Here is an 18,627-nt window from a genome sequence, read left to right on the forward strand (position 1 = left end):
TTACAGTTTTCTCTCTCTACCACACTTTGAGTGACATTGGCCTTCTTGATATTTCTTCAAAGCACTGATCACACTTCTGCCTCATAGCTTTTGCACTTGCTGTTCGCTCAGCCTGGTATACACTTACCCTAGCTCTCTGGCTGGCTGGCTTTCTCACTTCTTTTAGGCATCTAATCACTTGTTTTGTTATTATAAAAACATTCCTATTTTCCTTCCCCCTGCTTCTCAGAACTCCCAAGATGGAATCGATATCTGTATCTAAAATTGTAGTTATATATCCTTGGTAAAGATTTCTCTGATGTATGTAAAGCCCCAGGTACTTTTAGGGCCTTAGAACTTTGAAAGGTAAATCATTAAATTCAAGCATACTGGTCATAGTACCAATGCAATGTTTTGATCTTTTTCATCATGATAGCAGACAGTGAGCATTCAATTGATAGGCAACTATATTATAAGACCCTGAGAATAAACACATTTAGTTTGTTAAAGAACTGCTAGCTCATCAATTATTCCAAAGAAAAGATCATATAATTTATTCATTACTTTTTCCAGGCATTTAACAGTACCAGTATGCCTTGTCCTGCACTAATATTAGGAATAAAAACATGAATTCAACATGGCCCTTACCCTTAGAGAGTTTATAATTTGATGAGATATAGACAGGTAAGGCCTATTGCTAGAAATAAAAACAGTACTGTGAACACAGCGTGGGGATGCATCTGACCCAGTTATAGAGAGATCAGGGAAGGCTTCCTTATTAAAGTGATACATGAACTGAATCTTAAAAGTATAAATAAGAAGGAACTAGGTGAGCCAGAGGCCATGAAAGGATGGTGTGCTTCACAGCTAGGGTTCAGCATATGTAAACATGCTGAAGCAAGTGTAAACAGAATGCTGGTACAATTTCAAGTAGTTCAATAGGGCAAGACTATAGGGAGTAGGACTGATGAAAGATAACAGTTTACCTATATTGAGCAGTTTGGAGTTTTTTAACATATTTTTATGTCACCATAACTGCATGAAGTGGGATACTTTTAATATTCTCATTTTACAGATGAATAAACCAAGATACAGAGAGAGGGCTCAGTTACTTGTTTGAAGTCACACTTGGTCTAGTGTGTTTTTGTGGATTCATGATCTTAATTACTGTCCTATAGGTAGGCTGTTTAATTCTGCAAAGGATTTTTATTAAAATTCTTATATCCCTAAAGCCTAAGTGTGCCTAGAATATTTTAGTTGGTTAAATGTTTTACAAATGGATGCAAGACACCAAGAATAAGTGGTGAGATTGAGAGTTATTCAGTTATTTAGGAAATCATCATCCAGGCTAAGCATGAGTATTAAGAGGAGATAAATTCCTACAAAAAAACTGATACAATTGTCAATCTGAAATGTATTTTTTGCATTTCATCTAAAATATAACTTAGAGAGAATACAAAGGCCTTAATGAATATACTTAGCTAGTGCTGACTTCATTCTTTTGAAACTCTGCAACGGTATTTTCAATACCTTCATTTCATTCATGCTAATATAAATTCTGGATTATGAAAAAAAATTAAGTAACTCAAAGACTGATGACCTCTATGTCTGTCCAAAGTGCGTGAATGCAAACATGGTAAGATTAGACATCCACCAGTCATTTAGTACCACTGTCTGTCTAATTTCCAAATATATGTGGAATGATAAAAGCTTTTAAAAGGAGAGCCCTCTTACCCTATCAACTGGAAAGAAAGCTTTGAAACAAACAAACTAAAAAAAATTAAAAGTCCATTTCATAATTATAGCTTTCCAACTTTGGAATTTTCTCAAATTAGTAACCTCATATGACCTACTTTTAGTGGAATCATATTATTTGGGTATATAAAGAAATAAATAACTTTTATTTCAGAGCTTCTGTTTAAATGGCCTGACTTGCCTTGGGCTAAGATCCTTATTTAAAATGTCCTTGAGGTTTGCAAAATTCTTTTGAGATATAAAACAAATCTAGAGTCTCATTCCATTATGCATATAGAGATTATCTAGTTTAATATAGTGAGCTATTGAGCATTTGATATCATTTAAATATGTGCTATAATTAAAACATGTAGATGAAAGATTCATAACAAAGGCCTAGTAATAAATTATTTCTGAGTACCATCAAATATCTGCCTTTTATCAGCAACACATAGGAATTGTGTTCATAGATAAAATACACAGATTGTGTTGAAATTGTGTTCCATAGAGGAGTGTAATATATTTTGTATTGAAAAAGTTAAAGTAGCATTGGGATAAAACCAAAACATGTTTCATTTTCATATGAAGGGGGAAAAGTATTGTTTCAAAAGAAAAAGAAGTATTATTTAAAAGGAAGCAAGACAGGATACTAATGTTATTGAGCATCTGCTCTTTTTCAGGCACTCTTACATACATTATCTCTCCAGTTGAACTCCTGCATGCTAGTCTAGAAAGTTATTAACACTGTTATAAATAAATCCCTGCGGCTATGGATTTTGGAGCATACTATGTACAGCAACCCATGTAAGAAGCAATTTGCAAATTGATGCCTATAATTCAGAACAGACAAGTTGAGTATCCCTAATCCGAAATGCTTGGCACTAGAAGTGTTTTGAATTTCAGACATTTTTCAGGATATTGCAATATTTTCATCATGTATATTGATTGAGCATTCCTAATCTGAAAATCTGAAATCCAGAATACTCCAATGAGCATTTCCTTTGAGCATGACCTTAGAGTATCATTTCAGCACTCAAAAAGTTTTAGATTTTGGAGCATTTCAGATTTTGTATTTCATATGAGGGATGCTCAACCTGTATTTTCTTGTGATCATTGACTTGGGCTCATATTTAAGCCAGGTCTCCATATGGGGAGTCACATGGACTCTCATTGTCTAGGAGGCTCCTATTCTCCACTACCACATAGTCTATATTTAATTCAGACCCCAAACATAATACATTTTCCGTTTTTGAAGACAAACAAAATTATTTATAAAGAAAGTTGAATCAACCCAGTGATTCTCTACTTTCAGAATAAAGTAAAGTATGTAATAGTAACTGTTAAAAGTCATGGCAAGATTCAAATGATATTAAGGAATGGTAGTAATTAAAATGGCCTTAAGGTAATAGCAAAAGATATCTAAGGTTAGCCAAATCTTTATTTCTTTTGGAGAAATAAAAATCCTACCAACTGAGTTCATCGTACAAATCCTAGAAAAGAAAGAAAATAGTTTTATCATTGAATAAGTGCATCTAGAATGCAGTGCACATTGCAAGCAGTCTACGAAAGACACTACAAAGACTAGATAGAATGTCCCACAAATTTATACAGTAAAGTAAAAGAAAGAACAATTAAAATGTCCCATATCCTTGATAGAAAAAATGATGTACCTTGTCTTTGATATACCTCATGTGAGAACTTTTGACTAATTTCAGAAGTGTATGTTTGCAGTCCTAATGGTCAGAAGGCTAGTAGTGACCTTACACTATAAAATCAAAAGGTTACACCTACCATTTTCAAGGATACGCTATAAAGGGAGGGAGTAGTTTGCTCCTTCTCTCCTCTTTGTTATAGAAAGAAAATTTTGTCATTTTATACTTACACTTCAACCAGCAAACCATCCACTCCAAGATTCCTAAGGGAGATGTATGCTTAAAAGATGACAAATTAGAGCTCTCTGTGCAACAGAGAATTTGGTCCCTAATCTCAAAACACAAATCTAGTGAATTAGACTGAATCACATGGGAGAGTAAGTGACTAAGGCTGAACCATATTTAGGCTGTAGTTCTAAATAGCCTTAAGCTTAAGCCAACTCTAAGACTGAATATTTCTCCCCAAGTTCCAAACCTGAGTTTTGGTACTTTTCTAATTCATGGAAGAACTGAATTATCCTGTTAGGAAAGGAACTAAAGGACAAGAAAGAAAGGGTCCTACAATGCAAGTGATATTTTCCAGTTCTTGTTAGGCCATCTCTGAGACAGACTCTCTTGAGGGAAAGAATAAACAGAGAATGACAGAGAGAAGGAATGATGGTTTGGGAGTAATCTAATTAGAATAGGAGTTTTTAACCTTTTTGCACTCTGATCAAGCCTATGGCCCTCTTTTTAGAATCATCTTTTTAAGTGCATAAATTAAAACAAAGCACATAGGCTTGAAAGGGAAACTCAATGATATTTAAAGATAGTTATTATATTGATAGTATATAAAAACTATATTTGGAAAAACATTTGTAATGTAAGGATATATATGCTTCTTAATTCATTAAATTAGAAGTTCTAGCCACAGATCTAATAACTACTAAAATTTTCAGTATTGAAGAGCATAAACAATATTTGGAGGTATCTGTAAAAATTAAAGTAATATAAAAATATCTGTAATTTCAATTGGTGAGAAAGTTCTGGTTATTTGTAATATTACTGTGGTTATCTTGCCTATATGTGTAATTAAAGGAAAGACTAAAATTCAGTTAGAAAAAAAAGTCAGTTAGGGTCTAGAGAAAATATGGACATTTTTCTTCCCCATGCAAATTCATGGAAGTAAAGTATATAAGGAAAAGGAAAAGAGCCCCTGAATTCTAAGAAAAAGGAGAAGATGGGCCATATTCTCCTCCCCTTTTCTAGTAGCATTGCCTCTTGTTTCCCCACTGGACTCCTAAAGGATAAAGAATACAAAGAAATAGAGGACCACAATCATACTGATCTTCAACTGCCAGGCAGTGACCCCAACCCTTGAGAAATAGCTGAATTGAAGTTGTAGCTTTCTCTTCCTTTAGGATGGAGTACTTTGCTCTTGATCCTTAGGGAAAATTAAGAGAAGGAAATCAAAACCACGAGGGCAACAAGGCCTAGTGTAGGGTCACTTAAAGACCCTAAAGTTGCTCCTGCAGTTTCTTCTAAGCTTTGTACCTTCCTGGGATTAATAAGATTAGTTCATTTTCCTAAGCCTTATGGAAGCCTCATTATATCACCAACAAAAGATTCTGGAGTAGGTCAGGACAGTTCCTTAATTCATTTTACCTAAACCCACACTATAAACCAGATCTAATAGATACTTCCTGTTTCAATCCTAGTTTATATCTCCCTCTCTTCCAAAGCTACTCAGTCAGTAAATAGTGAAGCTGAAATTGAAACCTAAACATTTCTGATTTCAGAATATTAGGTTTTATATTGTGTTCTGCTATCCTACCCAAAGGGCTTTAAAAATCTCTGAGTTTTATATTCTATGTAGTTAGTCAAAAGCAAGATATTAATAATTAATGGTTGTTATTTTTCCTAATATAACACATATTTATAGAAAGACTTTTATATAAACAAACAGTATGCTAAACTCTAGAGGTACACATGGTATGCAAAAAAGACATGGAAACTTTGACTTAATAGATCTTGTAATCAAGAAAGGAATATAGACATTAATCAAAGAGCCATACATATAAATACACAATTACAAATTGTAATTATTGTCCTGAAAGTAATTGATGAAGTGCTGCACAATGGGAACTTCTGAACAAATCTGGAAGTCAGGAAACACATTCCTGAGAAAGCAACATTTGTGAGGAGATTTAGTAGGATTTAATAAATTATTACAGAGGGTTTTTCCCCTTCTAAAATCATTTTTATATTAACATATTAGTTTCTGTAAGTAATTTTATAAATAATAAAGGATTTTAATTAATAAAAAGCAGTGACTCAGAGAGAAATAAGACACCAGTTAAGTGATGGATTTAAGTTTCTAAAATTGCCAATAATTCCATTCAAATAATTGAAAGAAATTGTCTTCCCATACACAGTTTCCTACAAAATCATTGATTATTTATCTCCAGGGACTTGGGGTGATGGCAACAGGGAGTGACTGCTAATGAGTACTGGTATTCTTTTGGGTGTGAAGAAAATGTCCTAAAATTAGATAGTGGTGTTATTATATAAGTTGTGAATCTGCTAAAAACCACTCAATTGTATACTTTTAAAGGGTGAATTTTATGTATGTGAATGATATCTCAATTATTTTAAAAGAGGGTAAAAAATGAGTGACCTGAGTCACTCATAGATTAACTTTCCACACCCTCGAAATTATTATTATTAGTACAATTTGTATATTATGGTAACATGGACAGTCTATCCAAGAAATAGAGCTATTCACAGGCCTTTGCCATAGAATGAGTTTCTTTCTTGAAAATCACACTGTCTGATGGAGCACACAGCTCACAGAGCACTAAGGAATGAAAATGATACCTTCCTAGCCAGCAAAATCAGATGAATCTAGGCAATCAGTGAGGTAACAGATATGAAGCTCATAGCCAACTAAGTTGATTTATTGAGTTGTTAAAATGGTTTACAACCCACTGATTATCACACTGAGAGGAAATTACTATTTATTTGCTATTAAAAAGGATTAAGATATTTAACACAATTCATGAGAAATGGAGCATTATTGGAGGCTTCTCATCTAAGGCAGATAAACAAAATGAAGTACTTATGCTTATATAGGAAATATGAACAGGAACATGAAAGGAATGGCAGGATAGTTAGATATTTTCACAAAAACTGAAGTTTTTAACAAAAGAGAAAAAGAAACAATAGTCATTTAAATCTTAAAGTCAATACTGGGAATAATAGCTCTCTTCATTCAAATTCATATCACAGAGTTTAAGGGTTAGAAAAGGCCTTCTCTTAAAAAAAAATGCTCCATGGGAGATATAGCTTTCAAACACAGTCTATACTAAGATTTATGATTTGTGACATTCAATCAGGCTATATCAAGGTATAAGTAATTTACTAGAAATATACCAGCAATTTTGTAGGGTACAGCAGTTCTTTCAAACTGAAGGAGTCACAGGCCACATCTAGTAAATTATTGATTTAATATACCACATTGCTCTTTTGTGACCTGCAAGAAGTCATTACTTTTAAAAGTACCTAACTTGCTTTCTGTGAATAATTTATACATTATATAATTTCATTATTGAGTATATTTGATAATAAATTATACATTACACAAGTGAAAAGGCAGATGTGAAATTGCAAATAGCTTAAGGCTATGTTACATGTATTATAATGTCTCTAAGATACTTGAACATTTCGTGTTCATTCGCGTAGTATCTCTTCCACATAGTTTTAGATTCTTCTAAATCACTCAGTGGTAAGGTACCTCTCATTGTTCTTACTCTTTAGTCCTCCTTCAGCCCACACACATACCCCCACTCAAACCATAGGTGGAAAGTCCTTTTCATTGGATGGCTGGAAACATTAAAACCTGCAGTCTCATGCTCTGATTTCTCTGTAAATACTGCATGTGTCTACTGCATCATTGTGTATATAATGTCAGGGTAAAACAAGCATATATGTAGTATAGTTGGATCATCGACACACTTTACTAATCCAAACCAAATCATACAAATTTAGCCAAAAGAGAATTTTTAAAAAGTAAATAAATAGAAAAAGAGAGAATAAGAAAAATAATAATAAATTGAATAATGTGGGTGATTTTACTCACTATGTGTGAGTATGCCCCAGATTGATAAAATGTTAGCATGGATTTGCTACTATGAACTGGTATGCATGAGTTTGTTATTTCCTCAAAGGAACTCAATATCCATATAGATCTCATATAATTAATATAAACATCTTACCATTGAATAAATTTCTAATGTTTAGAGATATATATCTCTCACATAGTGTTGCCCCTCAATGTAAAGCAGCAGTGATTCTGTAATCACACGAAGAAAAAGCAAAAATTTCAATCACAGAAAGAAAAAAATGCAGGTTTATATGGATTTACTAATAGAGGACACATGTGGATTCTATACTTAAATTAAGTAATTTTTCTGGGGTAATTTCAACCAAATGAAATGTTTGTATAATGTGCTAAATTTGGAACACCATTCTATAGTAGCTTAGTCTTGCAAGCATAATTCATTTAATCATTAAACAGTCATTTATAGAAAACCTACTGTGTATAGACACTGTCCTAGGAAGAAGGGAGAAACATAGTAAGATGTGTGTTAGGAAAATCTCTTGCAGTGTTATAAGCTGTGGTGATGAGTAAAGCTGGGAATCTATTGGAAAAACCCATATAAAAACTGTTGGGAGCTTGGATTGTGCCAGTTATAGAAGCAGAGAAGATAGAGAGAAGCAGATAAGCTAGTAATACAGATAAACTACTAATACATAAGAGTATAATCAATAAATCAATGCTGTATTGGACCTCACGAGTCAGGGAAAGGAAGTCAAGGAAAATGGCATTTTATAAGTAGGCTAAGTCTGACATTTAAAACTTTTAACATAACTTGGCTCCATAGGCATACATATACTAAAACACAGTTCTTTAGTGCTACAAAATCATAATTAATTGCCATCAATTACATAAACATTAGAATTATTGCCAAAATGGTAACACATTTTAGAATCATCGATTTGACCTTTTACAACTATGTTCTTAGGAACTCTGGTCCTATGAAATGTTACATGGAAAAAGAGTTTGCCATGATCAAATGTTTGTGAGAAAGGGCATTATCTCCTCAAACCTCACTAAAGTCTCAAGTTCTATAGAACCTTGTTTCTTTCACTCATGTATTTCCCACATTTAATCATAGAACCATGTCTTCTCACAATCATATGTTCTACTAGCATGCTATTAAAAACATAAATTTATGTACCATATATGTTATAATCAGAAATAACTGAATTCTTATGTTTACTATATTAGGATGGATATAGACTGTTTACAGACACAATAGCCAGTTTGACAAAAGGCACACAGGTGTTTATGGCAGATGTCAAATAGCAAAAATAGGCATAGAATTCAGTCATGGCTTGCTTTTATCTTCTACCTATTGTTAAGAGCTAAAGTGATAAAGAGTGCCACCTTCTCTACTAGCCAATAAGATGACATTAAAACAGAAAGAAAGAATATGAAAAGCTTCTGGAGACCAGTATTAGGAGAATCACTAAAGTTAGCCTGACTTAGTCTTTATTCCATTCGTATTTTATAAACATAAAACAGATTTATATCACAGACTATAATTTCCCTTATTTATATTAATAGCATATTGTATAAATATTGTCAGTTACTATAATATTCTGCATTATTGACTTATAAATTAGGCCATGCTGTAGGCACCAATCAGAAGAAACATAAAATTATGGCTATCAGTACAAATAACAGAATCTAACATAGTATTAGTTACTGTAAGGACATGTAATTAAACTGCAGATTCATATATATTCATGGTTAAAAAAGAAAGCTTCATACTTACAAATAAGGTTTTCAACAAAATCTGTCCTAAATGTCCATTATGCAAAATCAAATATATGAAACAAATTGAGGCTGTCAGACACATGTTAATATGGGATAGCAGAATTTTCATGACTAATTCATAAAACTGAACTTGAGTTAGAAGCTCTCATTTTTATTCATACCTTCCAAATATAAAAATAAGAGTTTCTGTCATGTTCATTCAAAGTATTGTTATTTTAATTTTGGAGCACCTTAAAATCAGAAAGAAAATTAATGTAAAACCTACTACTAATTCTTGAATGATTCTCTCATCAGTAGCATTATCAGTTGAATAAAGTTATCAGTGCTGAAATAAGAATACACCTGACAACTCTAATCTCAAACAATAATGAGTGATGAGAGTGATGCACCTAGGGTTATTATCATCACTGTCAATTTGTTGTTGTTTCTAGAGAGTTCTAATTTTAGTGTGTTTAATTCTAACTGTTTATTACTCTTTTATAGAACATTAAAGAGGAAAAAGTCAGAGCATTCATTAGCCACTCAATATAACATACTGTGTGCCGTGTGTGTGTATGTGTGTGTGTGTGTGTGTGTTTAAATATTGGTATATTTTTAAAATTTGGTCAGGAATCCATCAAAAGTTTTGACTTTTTCAAACTGTCTTGCCTTCTCCCGAGGTACCTAACACATTACTACATCCAGTATATACTCTTTAAAAGGAAAATCAGACATTGACTCTAATAAATTCCCAATATAAAACCTAGACCTATCTATATCTAGTCTCCTTCAGTCTCCTTCTCCCTTTTCTCAAGTCAGAGTCAGTGTCACTACTGATGTCTAAAGGTAATCACTCCACTTTTGTTCTTGATCTTAATCTCTAAGTCAATGCTCCTGATTTTCCCTTTGTAATGATTTCTCCCTCCCCATTAAATCAACAAAAACATGTATTCAGCTTTCATCTCCCTCCAACTACTCTCTACAGTCCCCTGCCATTTATAGTCAAGATTTTCATCACTTTCCTACTTCTTTAAATACCACTTACTCTTTATCCAACTACAATCTAACCTCCCCCCTCTACTCTAGTTCAGGGTTTGGCAAACTTTTTCTATAAAGCTGTTGTCTCCAACTCCTGGGGCCATGGAACAGTACCCAGTCCCTGGCTTGTTAGGAACTGGGCTGCACAGCAGGAGGTGAGCAGAGGGAAACTTCATCTGTATTTACAGCTGCTCCCCATCACTTGAATCACTGCCTGAACTCCACCTCCTGTCAAATAAGCAGCAGCATTAGACTCTCACAGGAGCACAAACCCTACTGTAAGCTGAGCATGCGAGGGATCTAGGTTTTACCTTCCTTATGAGAATCTAATGCCTGATCGAGCTGGAGCTGAGATGGTGATGCTAGCACTGGGGAGTGGCTGCAAATACATATCATTAGTAGAGAGGTTTGATTGTGCAGAGACCATAATAAATCAGTTTCTTGCAGACTCATATCAAAACCCTATCAGTGAGTGGCAAATGACAATGTAATCATAATAGAAATAAAGAGCATAATAAATGTAATGCGACTGAATTATCCTGAAACCATCCCATGCCCCAGTCCACAGAAAAATTATCTTCTATGAAACTGGTCCCCAGTGCCAAAAAGGTTGGACTGCTGCTGTAAAGGAATAAATGATATTTTGGGCTTTACTGACCACATAATATATATGTGGCATATTCCGTAGTTTTTGTTTTCTTTGTAACTCTTTAAAAATGTAAAAGCCTTGTTGGCCCATGGGCTGGATTTGACCTTCTGGCTATAACTTACACAGAGCTGCTCTAGTTGAAACTGCAGTGTTAATAACACCAAAACCTCCTTTTTGGTATTTGAGGAGAATAGTAAATTATGCCCTGTCCTTCCTGCACAAGTTCAAAGCTGATGAAGAAACAGGCTGAAGGAAATCAAACCGTCAGCTTTAATGCTGATAAAAGATGAGGAGCAGTAAACAATGGGCTTCCTACTAGCTGCTCGCAATAGCTACAGCCCTGCCCTTGGAAGGTGCCCTGAAAAACTTACAGTGTCTAAAGGCAGATGAGTAAGTGAGCTCTGTAGGCAGAAAGCTCCCAGCTGGAAAAAAGGTAGAAGAAGTTCTTGTCCAGAGATCACCAAGCAGAAAAATTTCGCTGCCAAGGGGTCCAAGGGGCAGGGGCAGGGGACTGGCATATTTAGGAAAAATCCCTCCTCATTCAAACCATAACCCTGGGGAAGAAGAACCCCATTCCCTTAAACCCCGGATTGCCAAGTTAACCCAGACTCTTTTTTCATTTATTAACCAGTTTGCAACATTTAAGCCTTTAAACACTTTCTTTTCATTGAACCTCTTCTCCCTTGACTCTCAAGAGACTCATTTCTCCATAACCACCTATCTTTACCTAATCCTGAACCTTTGGTGTCTCCCAGAACCTCATCTTTGCCCATCTTTTCACATTCTACATACTTTTCTAAGTGATCTTATTGGCTTAAGGAATATCAACTATCATGTTTATGATTTCAATACCTAAATCTCCATTAGAAGCTCTGGACTCTTTCTGGGTTCCAGAGCTGTGAATCCTAATGTGTCCCCTATCTTGTGAATAATGTAAACCCCATCTACAAATTTACCAGAAACAATGTTTCACTCTCATCCTCTTTATGAACATACCACATTTGGGCCTGAGGCCTCAAGGCATCATCAGTAACATCTCTGATTTCAAGAAAAATTATATAAGCAGACAAAGACTGGTGAGAAAATAGAGTACTTAGATGGGTGGGTGAATGTACAACCCTCCATGTCCCACATATAGATATATTTAATTTTATAGCAGCACAATAGGATTGAATTTGAGTAGAATTTCAAAGCCTGGCAGCAAGTAAAACAATTTCCCACTTGCATATGTAATTTTTCATCATAATAAAAGAGATGATTAATTTCACACTCCTATCATAATTGAAAGCAAGGCCACCATTATTACCTTTAGAGATAACACCATTATAACATTATTGTATTATATACTTTGTTTCTGAGAACAGTAAGCTTGAATATTTAAAAAGTTTTGTATGTGCACAATTTTTTTATTTCTAAAATGTTTAACACTGGAAGATTTTGTTAAAAGATGCAAATAAATTATACACCTTAAAATCCACTAGTCATAAATTTTTATATAGGAAGATAATCATAGTATGAATTTGTACATTTTTTTCTAAAAATTGTATTTTTGTCATTTTTATTTCCTAGCACCCTGTGGAAGTCGTTCAACAGGTTCAGAAGGCACTGTTCTATCACCAAACTATCCAAAAAATTACAGTGTGGGACATAATTGTTTTTATTCTATAGCAGTTCCCAAAGAGTTTGGTAAGTAAGATTCATCTCATTATGTAGTATTTTATTCCAGGCATGCTTTATTTTTCACTATATGCTATTTGAAATTTTTTAATGAAAATATCTACTATCCATAAAGTAATTTACTCTGCAATCCTTTTTAGATGGTAGGTTTGTAATAATGAAATTTAGAGGCCATTTTACTCAATCTGAATTTACAGTCAAGTACACAGGTGAACAACAATATAAAAATGAAAACAGGATTGTTTTTAATTTTTAAAAATAAGTACATCCAGTAACCTTGCAAGTGCCTTCATATTGGAATTATATAAAATGAGAAATTACCAGAGCATAAAGCCAAGTGTGCTGTGCAAAATATGCATAAAGTCAAATTTATAACTATTACAATAATAACAACAGTATTTATAAAACAGTCATATCAGTTGTATTGTTTATTAACACACTTCCAGAAAGAAGAGATTTTGGTTTTGAGCATCTAGTTTTGGAGACAGCATTGAATATAAAAAGATAGCAAGGGACATTTCAGCTCATCTTGTCAACCTGACAATCTGTTCTGCATTGGCACTAAGAAGACAATGTGTCCTTTGCTGCCTTCACATCTCCCTGATCACAAGTCTTAGAAGTCACTTATCTGGCTTCTAAAGGTTTTGGATCTGAGATCCAGCTGGATTTAACCCAGATTAAGCTCTGTTCATGGATGGATAGGCAAGGGAAATTTAGTGAACAGTAAAGTATGAGAGGAAGGGTGAAAGTTCATAGACTTCTACAATTTAGATTTATAGCATTGCATTACATGGAATTCTTATAGCTGTAATGAACGTCTGGGTCTGAATGACTCAATATTTCAGCAGAAGGACATGGATTTTATCATTTGAGATTGTTGAATAACATCTTGATTCAACATTTCTACCACCTATATATAAAATAAGCTGATGCTTCCAGTCCAATTTCTTATAACCAGATACTACCTATATATCCTCCTTTTCTCCCCTCTGAAACAGGTTCAAGATCCCCAACTTACTTGAGAGCATTGTCATCAGAAGTGACGTGCTAAACCTTTTAACATTAAAATAAAGTGATGATGCCAGCATTAGCAAGGTGTCTGTTTCTTTAGTCTTCTGTATTTCTTTCCCCTAGTATATTGATTGGTTGAATCAAAGTTGAGCTCTTTGATAGTGAAGAAAGTGACAGTTTGGAAAGAAAAACATCATTCACCTAATTGTGTTTATTTTTTACTTTTTTAAGTTCTCCCTTTGCTAGAGAGGTTTATGTTCCCCAGATGCCAAAAATGTTACATAGTTGCTGACAGAATCCTAACAGTAATTGTCCAGAAAACTGCCTGGCTCTCTGAGTTCTTTATTCTTGAGATGCCATGTGGCCAAAAGAATGAGAAAGAGGAAAATTAGCCATTGTATTTCCTGACACAGACATACTGTTCACCCTGAAGATATTTTACTGTAGCCTACAGACTGATGAAAATAAAAAGTAAATTAAAATATCCCTAAATAATGGAATATTTATTTTGGCAGGGTTAATGTAAATTGAATTTAATCATCTTCATGCAAAAACATAATGCTATAGTAGGCCAATAAAAGTTGGTTTATAAAACTAAGGGTTCTTATTTATTTACTTTTCTAACAATTCTTGATTTTGATTGTTGGTAAGAATAAGTTTACTTTGATTTCTTAGTAAGGAAACTGATTTTATTTTATAAATGTTGCATCGTTCTTTATTTCAAATTATAAATAAATTTAAACACTTGGATTCTAATTTCAGCCCTATCACATCTTAACTATCTATCTTTGGACAAGTTATATAATCTCTTTGGGACTCAGTCTCTTTATTGGTAAATTGAGAATCATTATGTCTACATAGCAGAGTTGTTTTGAGAAATGAGATTATATATAAGGTATGTTCATGCTCAATATCAGTGGGTTAAAGCTTGCCAGGTTCAAAGTCAGGTTTCTGAGTTCAGATCCAACTCAACAATTTACTTGCTTTTTTTCCACTGGACAAGTAACATCATCAGCCTTTTTCTCATCTCTAAAGTAACTTTTATAAATATCTACCTCATAAGATTATTTTATAAGTTAAATATAAATGTAAGTATGTAAGTGATTGTCATAATAACACATAGTAGGTCACACACAGGTGCACATACACACAATATCCTTCTTGTTGTTCACATTCATAAAAACATCTCCCACTCCTCCCAAAATGATAAAATGACCTGGATTATTGGATTGGATTAGGGTCTTAAAAATAGCATGGCTAAAATAAAACAACTATTTGTATTATTTAGTTAAAGCATGAAAACAAATATTTTACATTTCACATCTTCAGTGGTTATCCAATCATTTAATGATTCCTTATAATTTTCTGAGAGTAGGGTATTGGAATTAAATAAATACTGCCTATTGACTTCTTCATTTCCCAACTTTTATCTCTTTGATGTGAGATGATCATGAAATAGTGACTAGGTCTCTACAAATAAATTCCTATTTTGCTTCTGCTTCCTCTCATTCTCACTTTGTCATAATTTCCTTCTGTTGTCACATTGAGCAATTTTTTTTACTTTTCAGTATTACTTCATCACATATCTCATGTTTTTCTCTTTTCTTGTCATTTATTCCAAATTGTAATCATTCCTTCTTCTATATCTTTTATATGCAGACAGTCTTGGGAACTTGACTTTTAAATCATTTAGAACACTATCTGTCAAATACACTCAGTTCATTCATTCGGATTGCATTTTCCATAGAGGTTAAAGTTCTGAAGTCATTATATAAAGAGAAAGTCACATAAAATTGACATTACCCATACAAATAAATTAAACCAGCCATGGAAGACTATCTACAAGATTTTGCATACATAATATTATTTCTGAATAAGTCTAACGGGGACATTTTTCCTCCAAAGTAAAAACAGATGACAGTTTCTTCAGATAATTCCAAATGAGCCAGTTGTGTTTCTTATAAGTCATGCGATATTAAATTACTTTATTTCTTTATTTTTGTCTGGTGTAGAATTAAAATCATGTAAGGTAAATACGTATGTAATATGAGTCTACTGATTCATTGAGTGAATACTATTTTGCTTGTCAGTCAATTCCCATCTTTCAGTTTCTCTATATAAGAGAATTGTTAGTTCATAATATTTTCATGAGCATCATTGGATTTCATTTGAGCTTCAGACATTAGAATCAGTTTTTGCAATCTTTAGCTTGCAGAGTCCAGTTGTTTTTTAATCCTTAAAAAAACACAATTCTGCATCAATTAATAGCATTTATTAATATTTTATTCTCTTTCTTCTACATTTTTAAACTATTTCATTTGGCTTTTAGGATTTAAAAAACTCTAGTTTATTAAAAAAATATATCTTAATTTCTCTTCATTTTTTAATTCTTAACCACCAGTTATTCTTTCTTGTGGTTTAGTTGACTAAGTCTTTATGCATTATCTTTAAGTTCTAAAACCTTGGAAAATAGATTTTGTTCTATTTTAAATTTAGTGTAGATAAAATGCTTTAGAGAACTGCTGTTTAAGAGAACTATTGATATTGTCAGAGGGAAAGTTTTTTGTTAATACGTACTTATAACTAGAGTACAGGGGTTTAAATCAAATTGCAGGGAGCAAGAAATTAGTAAAATTGGGAAATACATTTTCTATTTCAATAATCCTAGCTGAGAAGAAATGGAAATAGATAGGATTGCGGCCAAAGCAAGGTACAAATCAGAGATAATGTTTGTTTTTGTTTGTTTTCTTTTGGGATAAAAGATACTGGAATATTTATTTTAAAGCCCAAAGAGACACAGTAGAGAAGGCAAAATTGAAGATTTGAGATGGATCATTTGGTAAAGAAAGATCCTTGTGGCAACTGGAGGAGATGGAATTTAAAAAACAGAAGGAGGTCTTCTTAATAATTCAGAAAAAAATGATACACAATTAATAGCGCAATATCCGAATTAGTTTCACATAGAATATTGCCTGTTGGAATTATCATCTATTCCCATTCCCCCCACCCTTATCTTCCCTAAGTCACTGTCTCCTTGCTTTTTAAGAATTATCTGTAAAAGAGAATATATTAGTGTCCTAAGGTTGCCATACAAATTACCACACACTTGGTGGTTTAAAACAACAGAAATTTATTCTCTCACAGTTCTGGAGGCTAGATGCCTGAAATCAAGGTGTCAATATGCTCCCTCTGCAGGCTCTAGGGAAGGATCCTTCCTTGCTTCTTCCAGTTTCTGGTGCCCACCAGAAGTCCTTGAGGTTACTGGGCTTATGCTACATCATTCTGAATCACTCTGGTCTCTGACTCCATCTTCACAAGATCTTTTTCCCTGCCTATCTGTCTGTTTCTGTGTGTCTCTTTGTCCTCTCTTCTTCTTATAATGACACCAGTTATTGGATACAGGGCCCACACTAATCCAGTACAATCTCATCTTGATCCTTAATTAATTACATCTACAAAGACCCTGTTTCCAAATATGGTGACATTCTAAGCGTCTGGGTGAACATGAATTTTGGCAGACACTGTACAGTCCACTATAGAGGATAAACTATATTACCACAATTTTATGTAGAAAATTTTATTATAAATTAATATAAATTTTAATATACATTGCTATATAAGGCATGCACCAAATATTAGCTGTGTAGAGTATAAAGTATAAACTGACATTCAGATTTTTTGGAGAATTCCAACATGTAAAACATCTTGGGATATCCGGATTATGTATGGTGATTTAATTTTGTGTTTGGCCTCCCAGATAGTTCCATCTCCTAGAAGACCCACATGTTTGTTAGTTTATATAGCTCATTCTTTTCAAAACTTAGTTCTCACATGTGGAATATTGTAAACAAGCATAAAAACCTTCTTTTATTTGCCCAGTTTAATCTACCCTTTCAACTCTTTTGTTATTGGTGATCTCTTGGTTGCCTGAGTATCAAATTTATGAATCCTTAAATCACCTGAAGTTATTGTCAATCCAGTCTGCCCTTTACCAGTGCCACAGAGTTTTGTTTATTGCTGTAGGAGAGGTTATTTTTTTTAAGTAGCTGTAACCACTTTGAACTTCTTTTCTACCTTCACATATTTTTTGTTTGTTTCTTATTCACAGCCACTATCTTTCCCAGCTCCCATTGCCCTCTTCTTCTTCCTGTCAATCTAGAAACACCTTTCCCTATGACAGGGAACTATATCCCACAATATGGGATTATAGTTTTTTTAAAATTTTATTCTTTACCATAGTGTGATATTAAAAACACTGATAATTAACAACTATCTCGTTAATTTTTATTATAGTCATTACATTTAGTATTTTATTTTGGGCTGATAGACTTTGGTAATTGCATAGTGGTTACTAAGTGCAGTTTGTTTTGGCAATATCACATCTTTCAGATTTCTACATAAGCTATTAGGTTGTGAAAAGTAATCTGAAAATTTAGGTCTCAGAATTTAGAAGGAAAAGGCAAAAACAATAGATTGAAACTAAGATGCACATATCATACTATCTCTAAATGTACATCTATATGTTTTTGTGATAGGTATCTGGACTTTATAATATGTGCTAATATAGTTTTAACTTACATATGTAAAGTTAACTATTCTCATCTTTATGTTAAAAATTATAGAATTTTTTTTGCTATATATATCCTCCTTTAAAACTCACACATATATTTGATCATTTTGATCTTAGGATCTTTTGATCCTTTATCTATTGATCTTATGTCTATAATTTTTAAAATAATCTATTTTATTCAGCATCATTTTCATAATTTATGTTGTCATTATCTATCCTTATACTTAATTCAACAATTTATTGTCATTAATTTTCCCCCATATTTTAGGGACAAATTATTTTAAGATTCTTTTTGTATGTTCATTAGGTCAGTAAATCACTTTATTGGCATTTTAGTTTTCCTGGTACAAAATTTTTATAAAGGAATAAACACTTAAGATCAATAAAAGCTTTTTTATATTTAAAGTTTATGACACTTTATATTTTAACGGTACATTTGCATCAAAATCAATGGTTA

At 33.1% G+C, this 18,627-nt stretch overlaps 1 protein-coding gene across 5 annotated transcripts in view; it reads left to right on the forward strand.

Annotated features, from left to right (window-relative positions):
• The window catches only part of CSMD3 (CUB and Sushi multiple domains 3), a 1,101,621-nt gene that overhangs the window by 878,226 nt on the left and 204,768 nt on the right, over window positions 1–18,627 (forward strand). For all 5 annotated transcript variants that reach the window (XM_076005068.1, XM_012781857.3, XM_076005066.1 and 2 more), the window contains one exon: window positions 12,482–12,598. In XM_076005068.1, coding sequence (XP_075861183.1) covers window positions 12,482–12,598 — 117 coding nt within the window. The remainder of the gene's footprint in view (window positions 1–12,481; window positions 12,599–18,627) is intronic.

Source organism: Microcebus murinus, chromosome 7, assembly GCF_040939455.1.
Source record: "Microcebus murinus isolate Inina chromosome 7, M.murinus_Inina_mat1.0, whole genome shotgun sequence".
Taxonomy (NCBI): Eukaryota; Metazoa; Chordata; class Mammalia; order Primates; family Cheirogaleidae; genus Microcebus; species Microcebus murinus.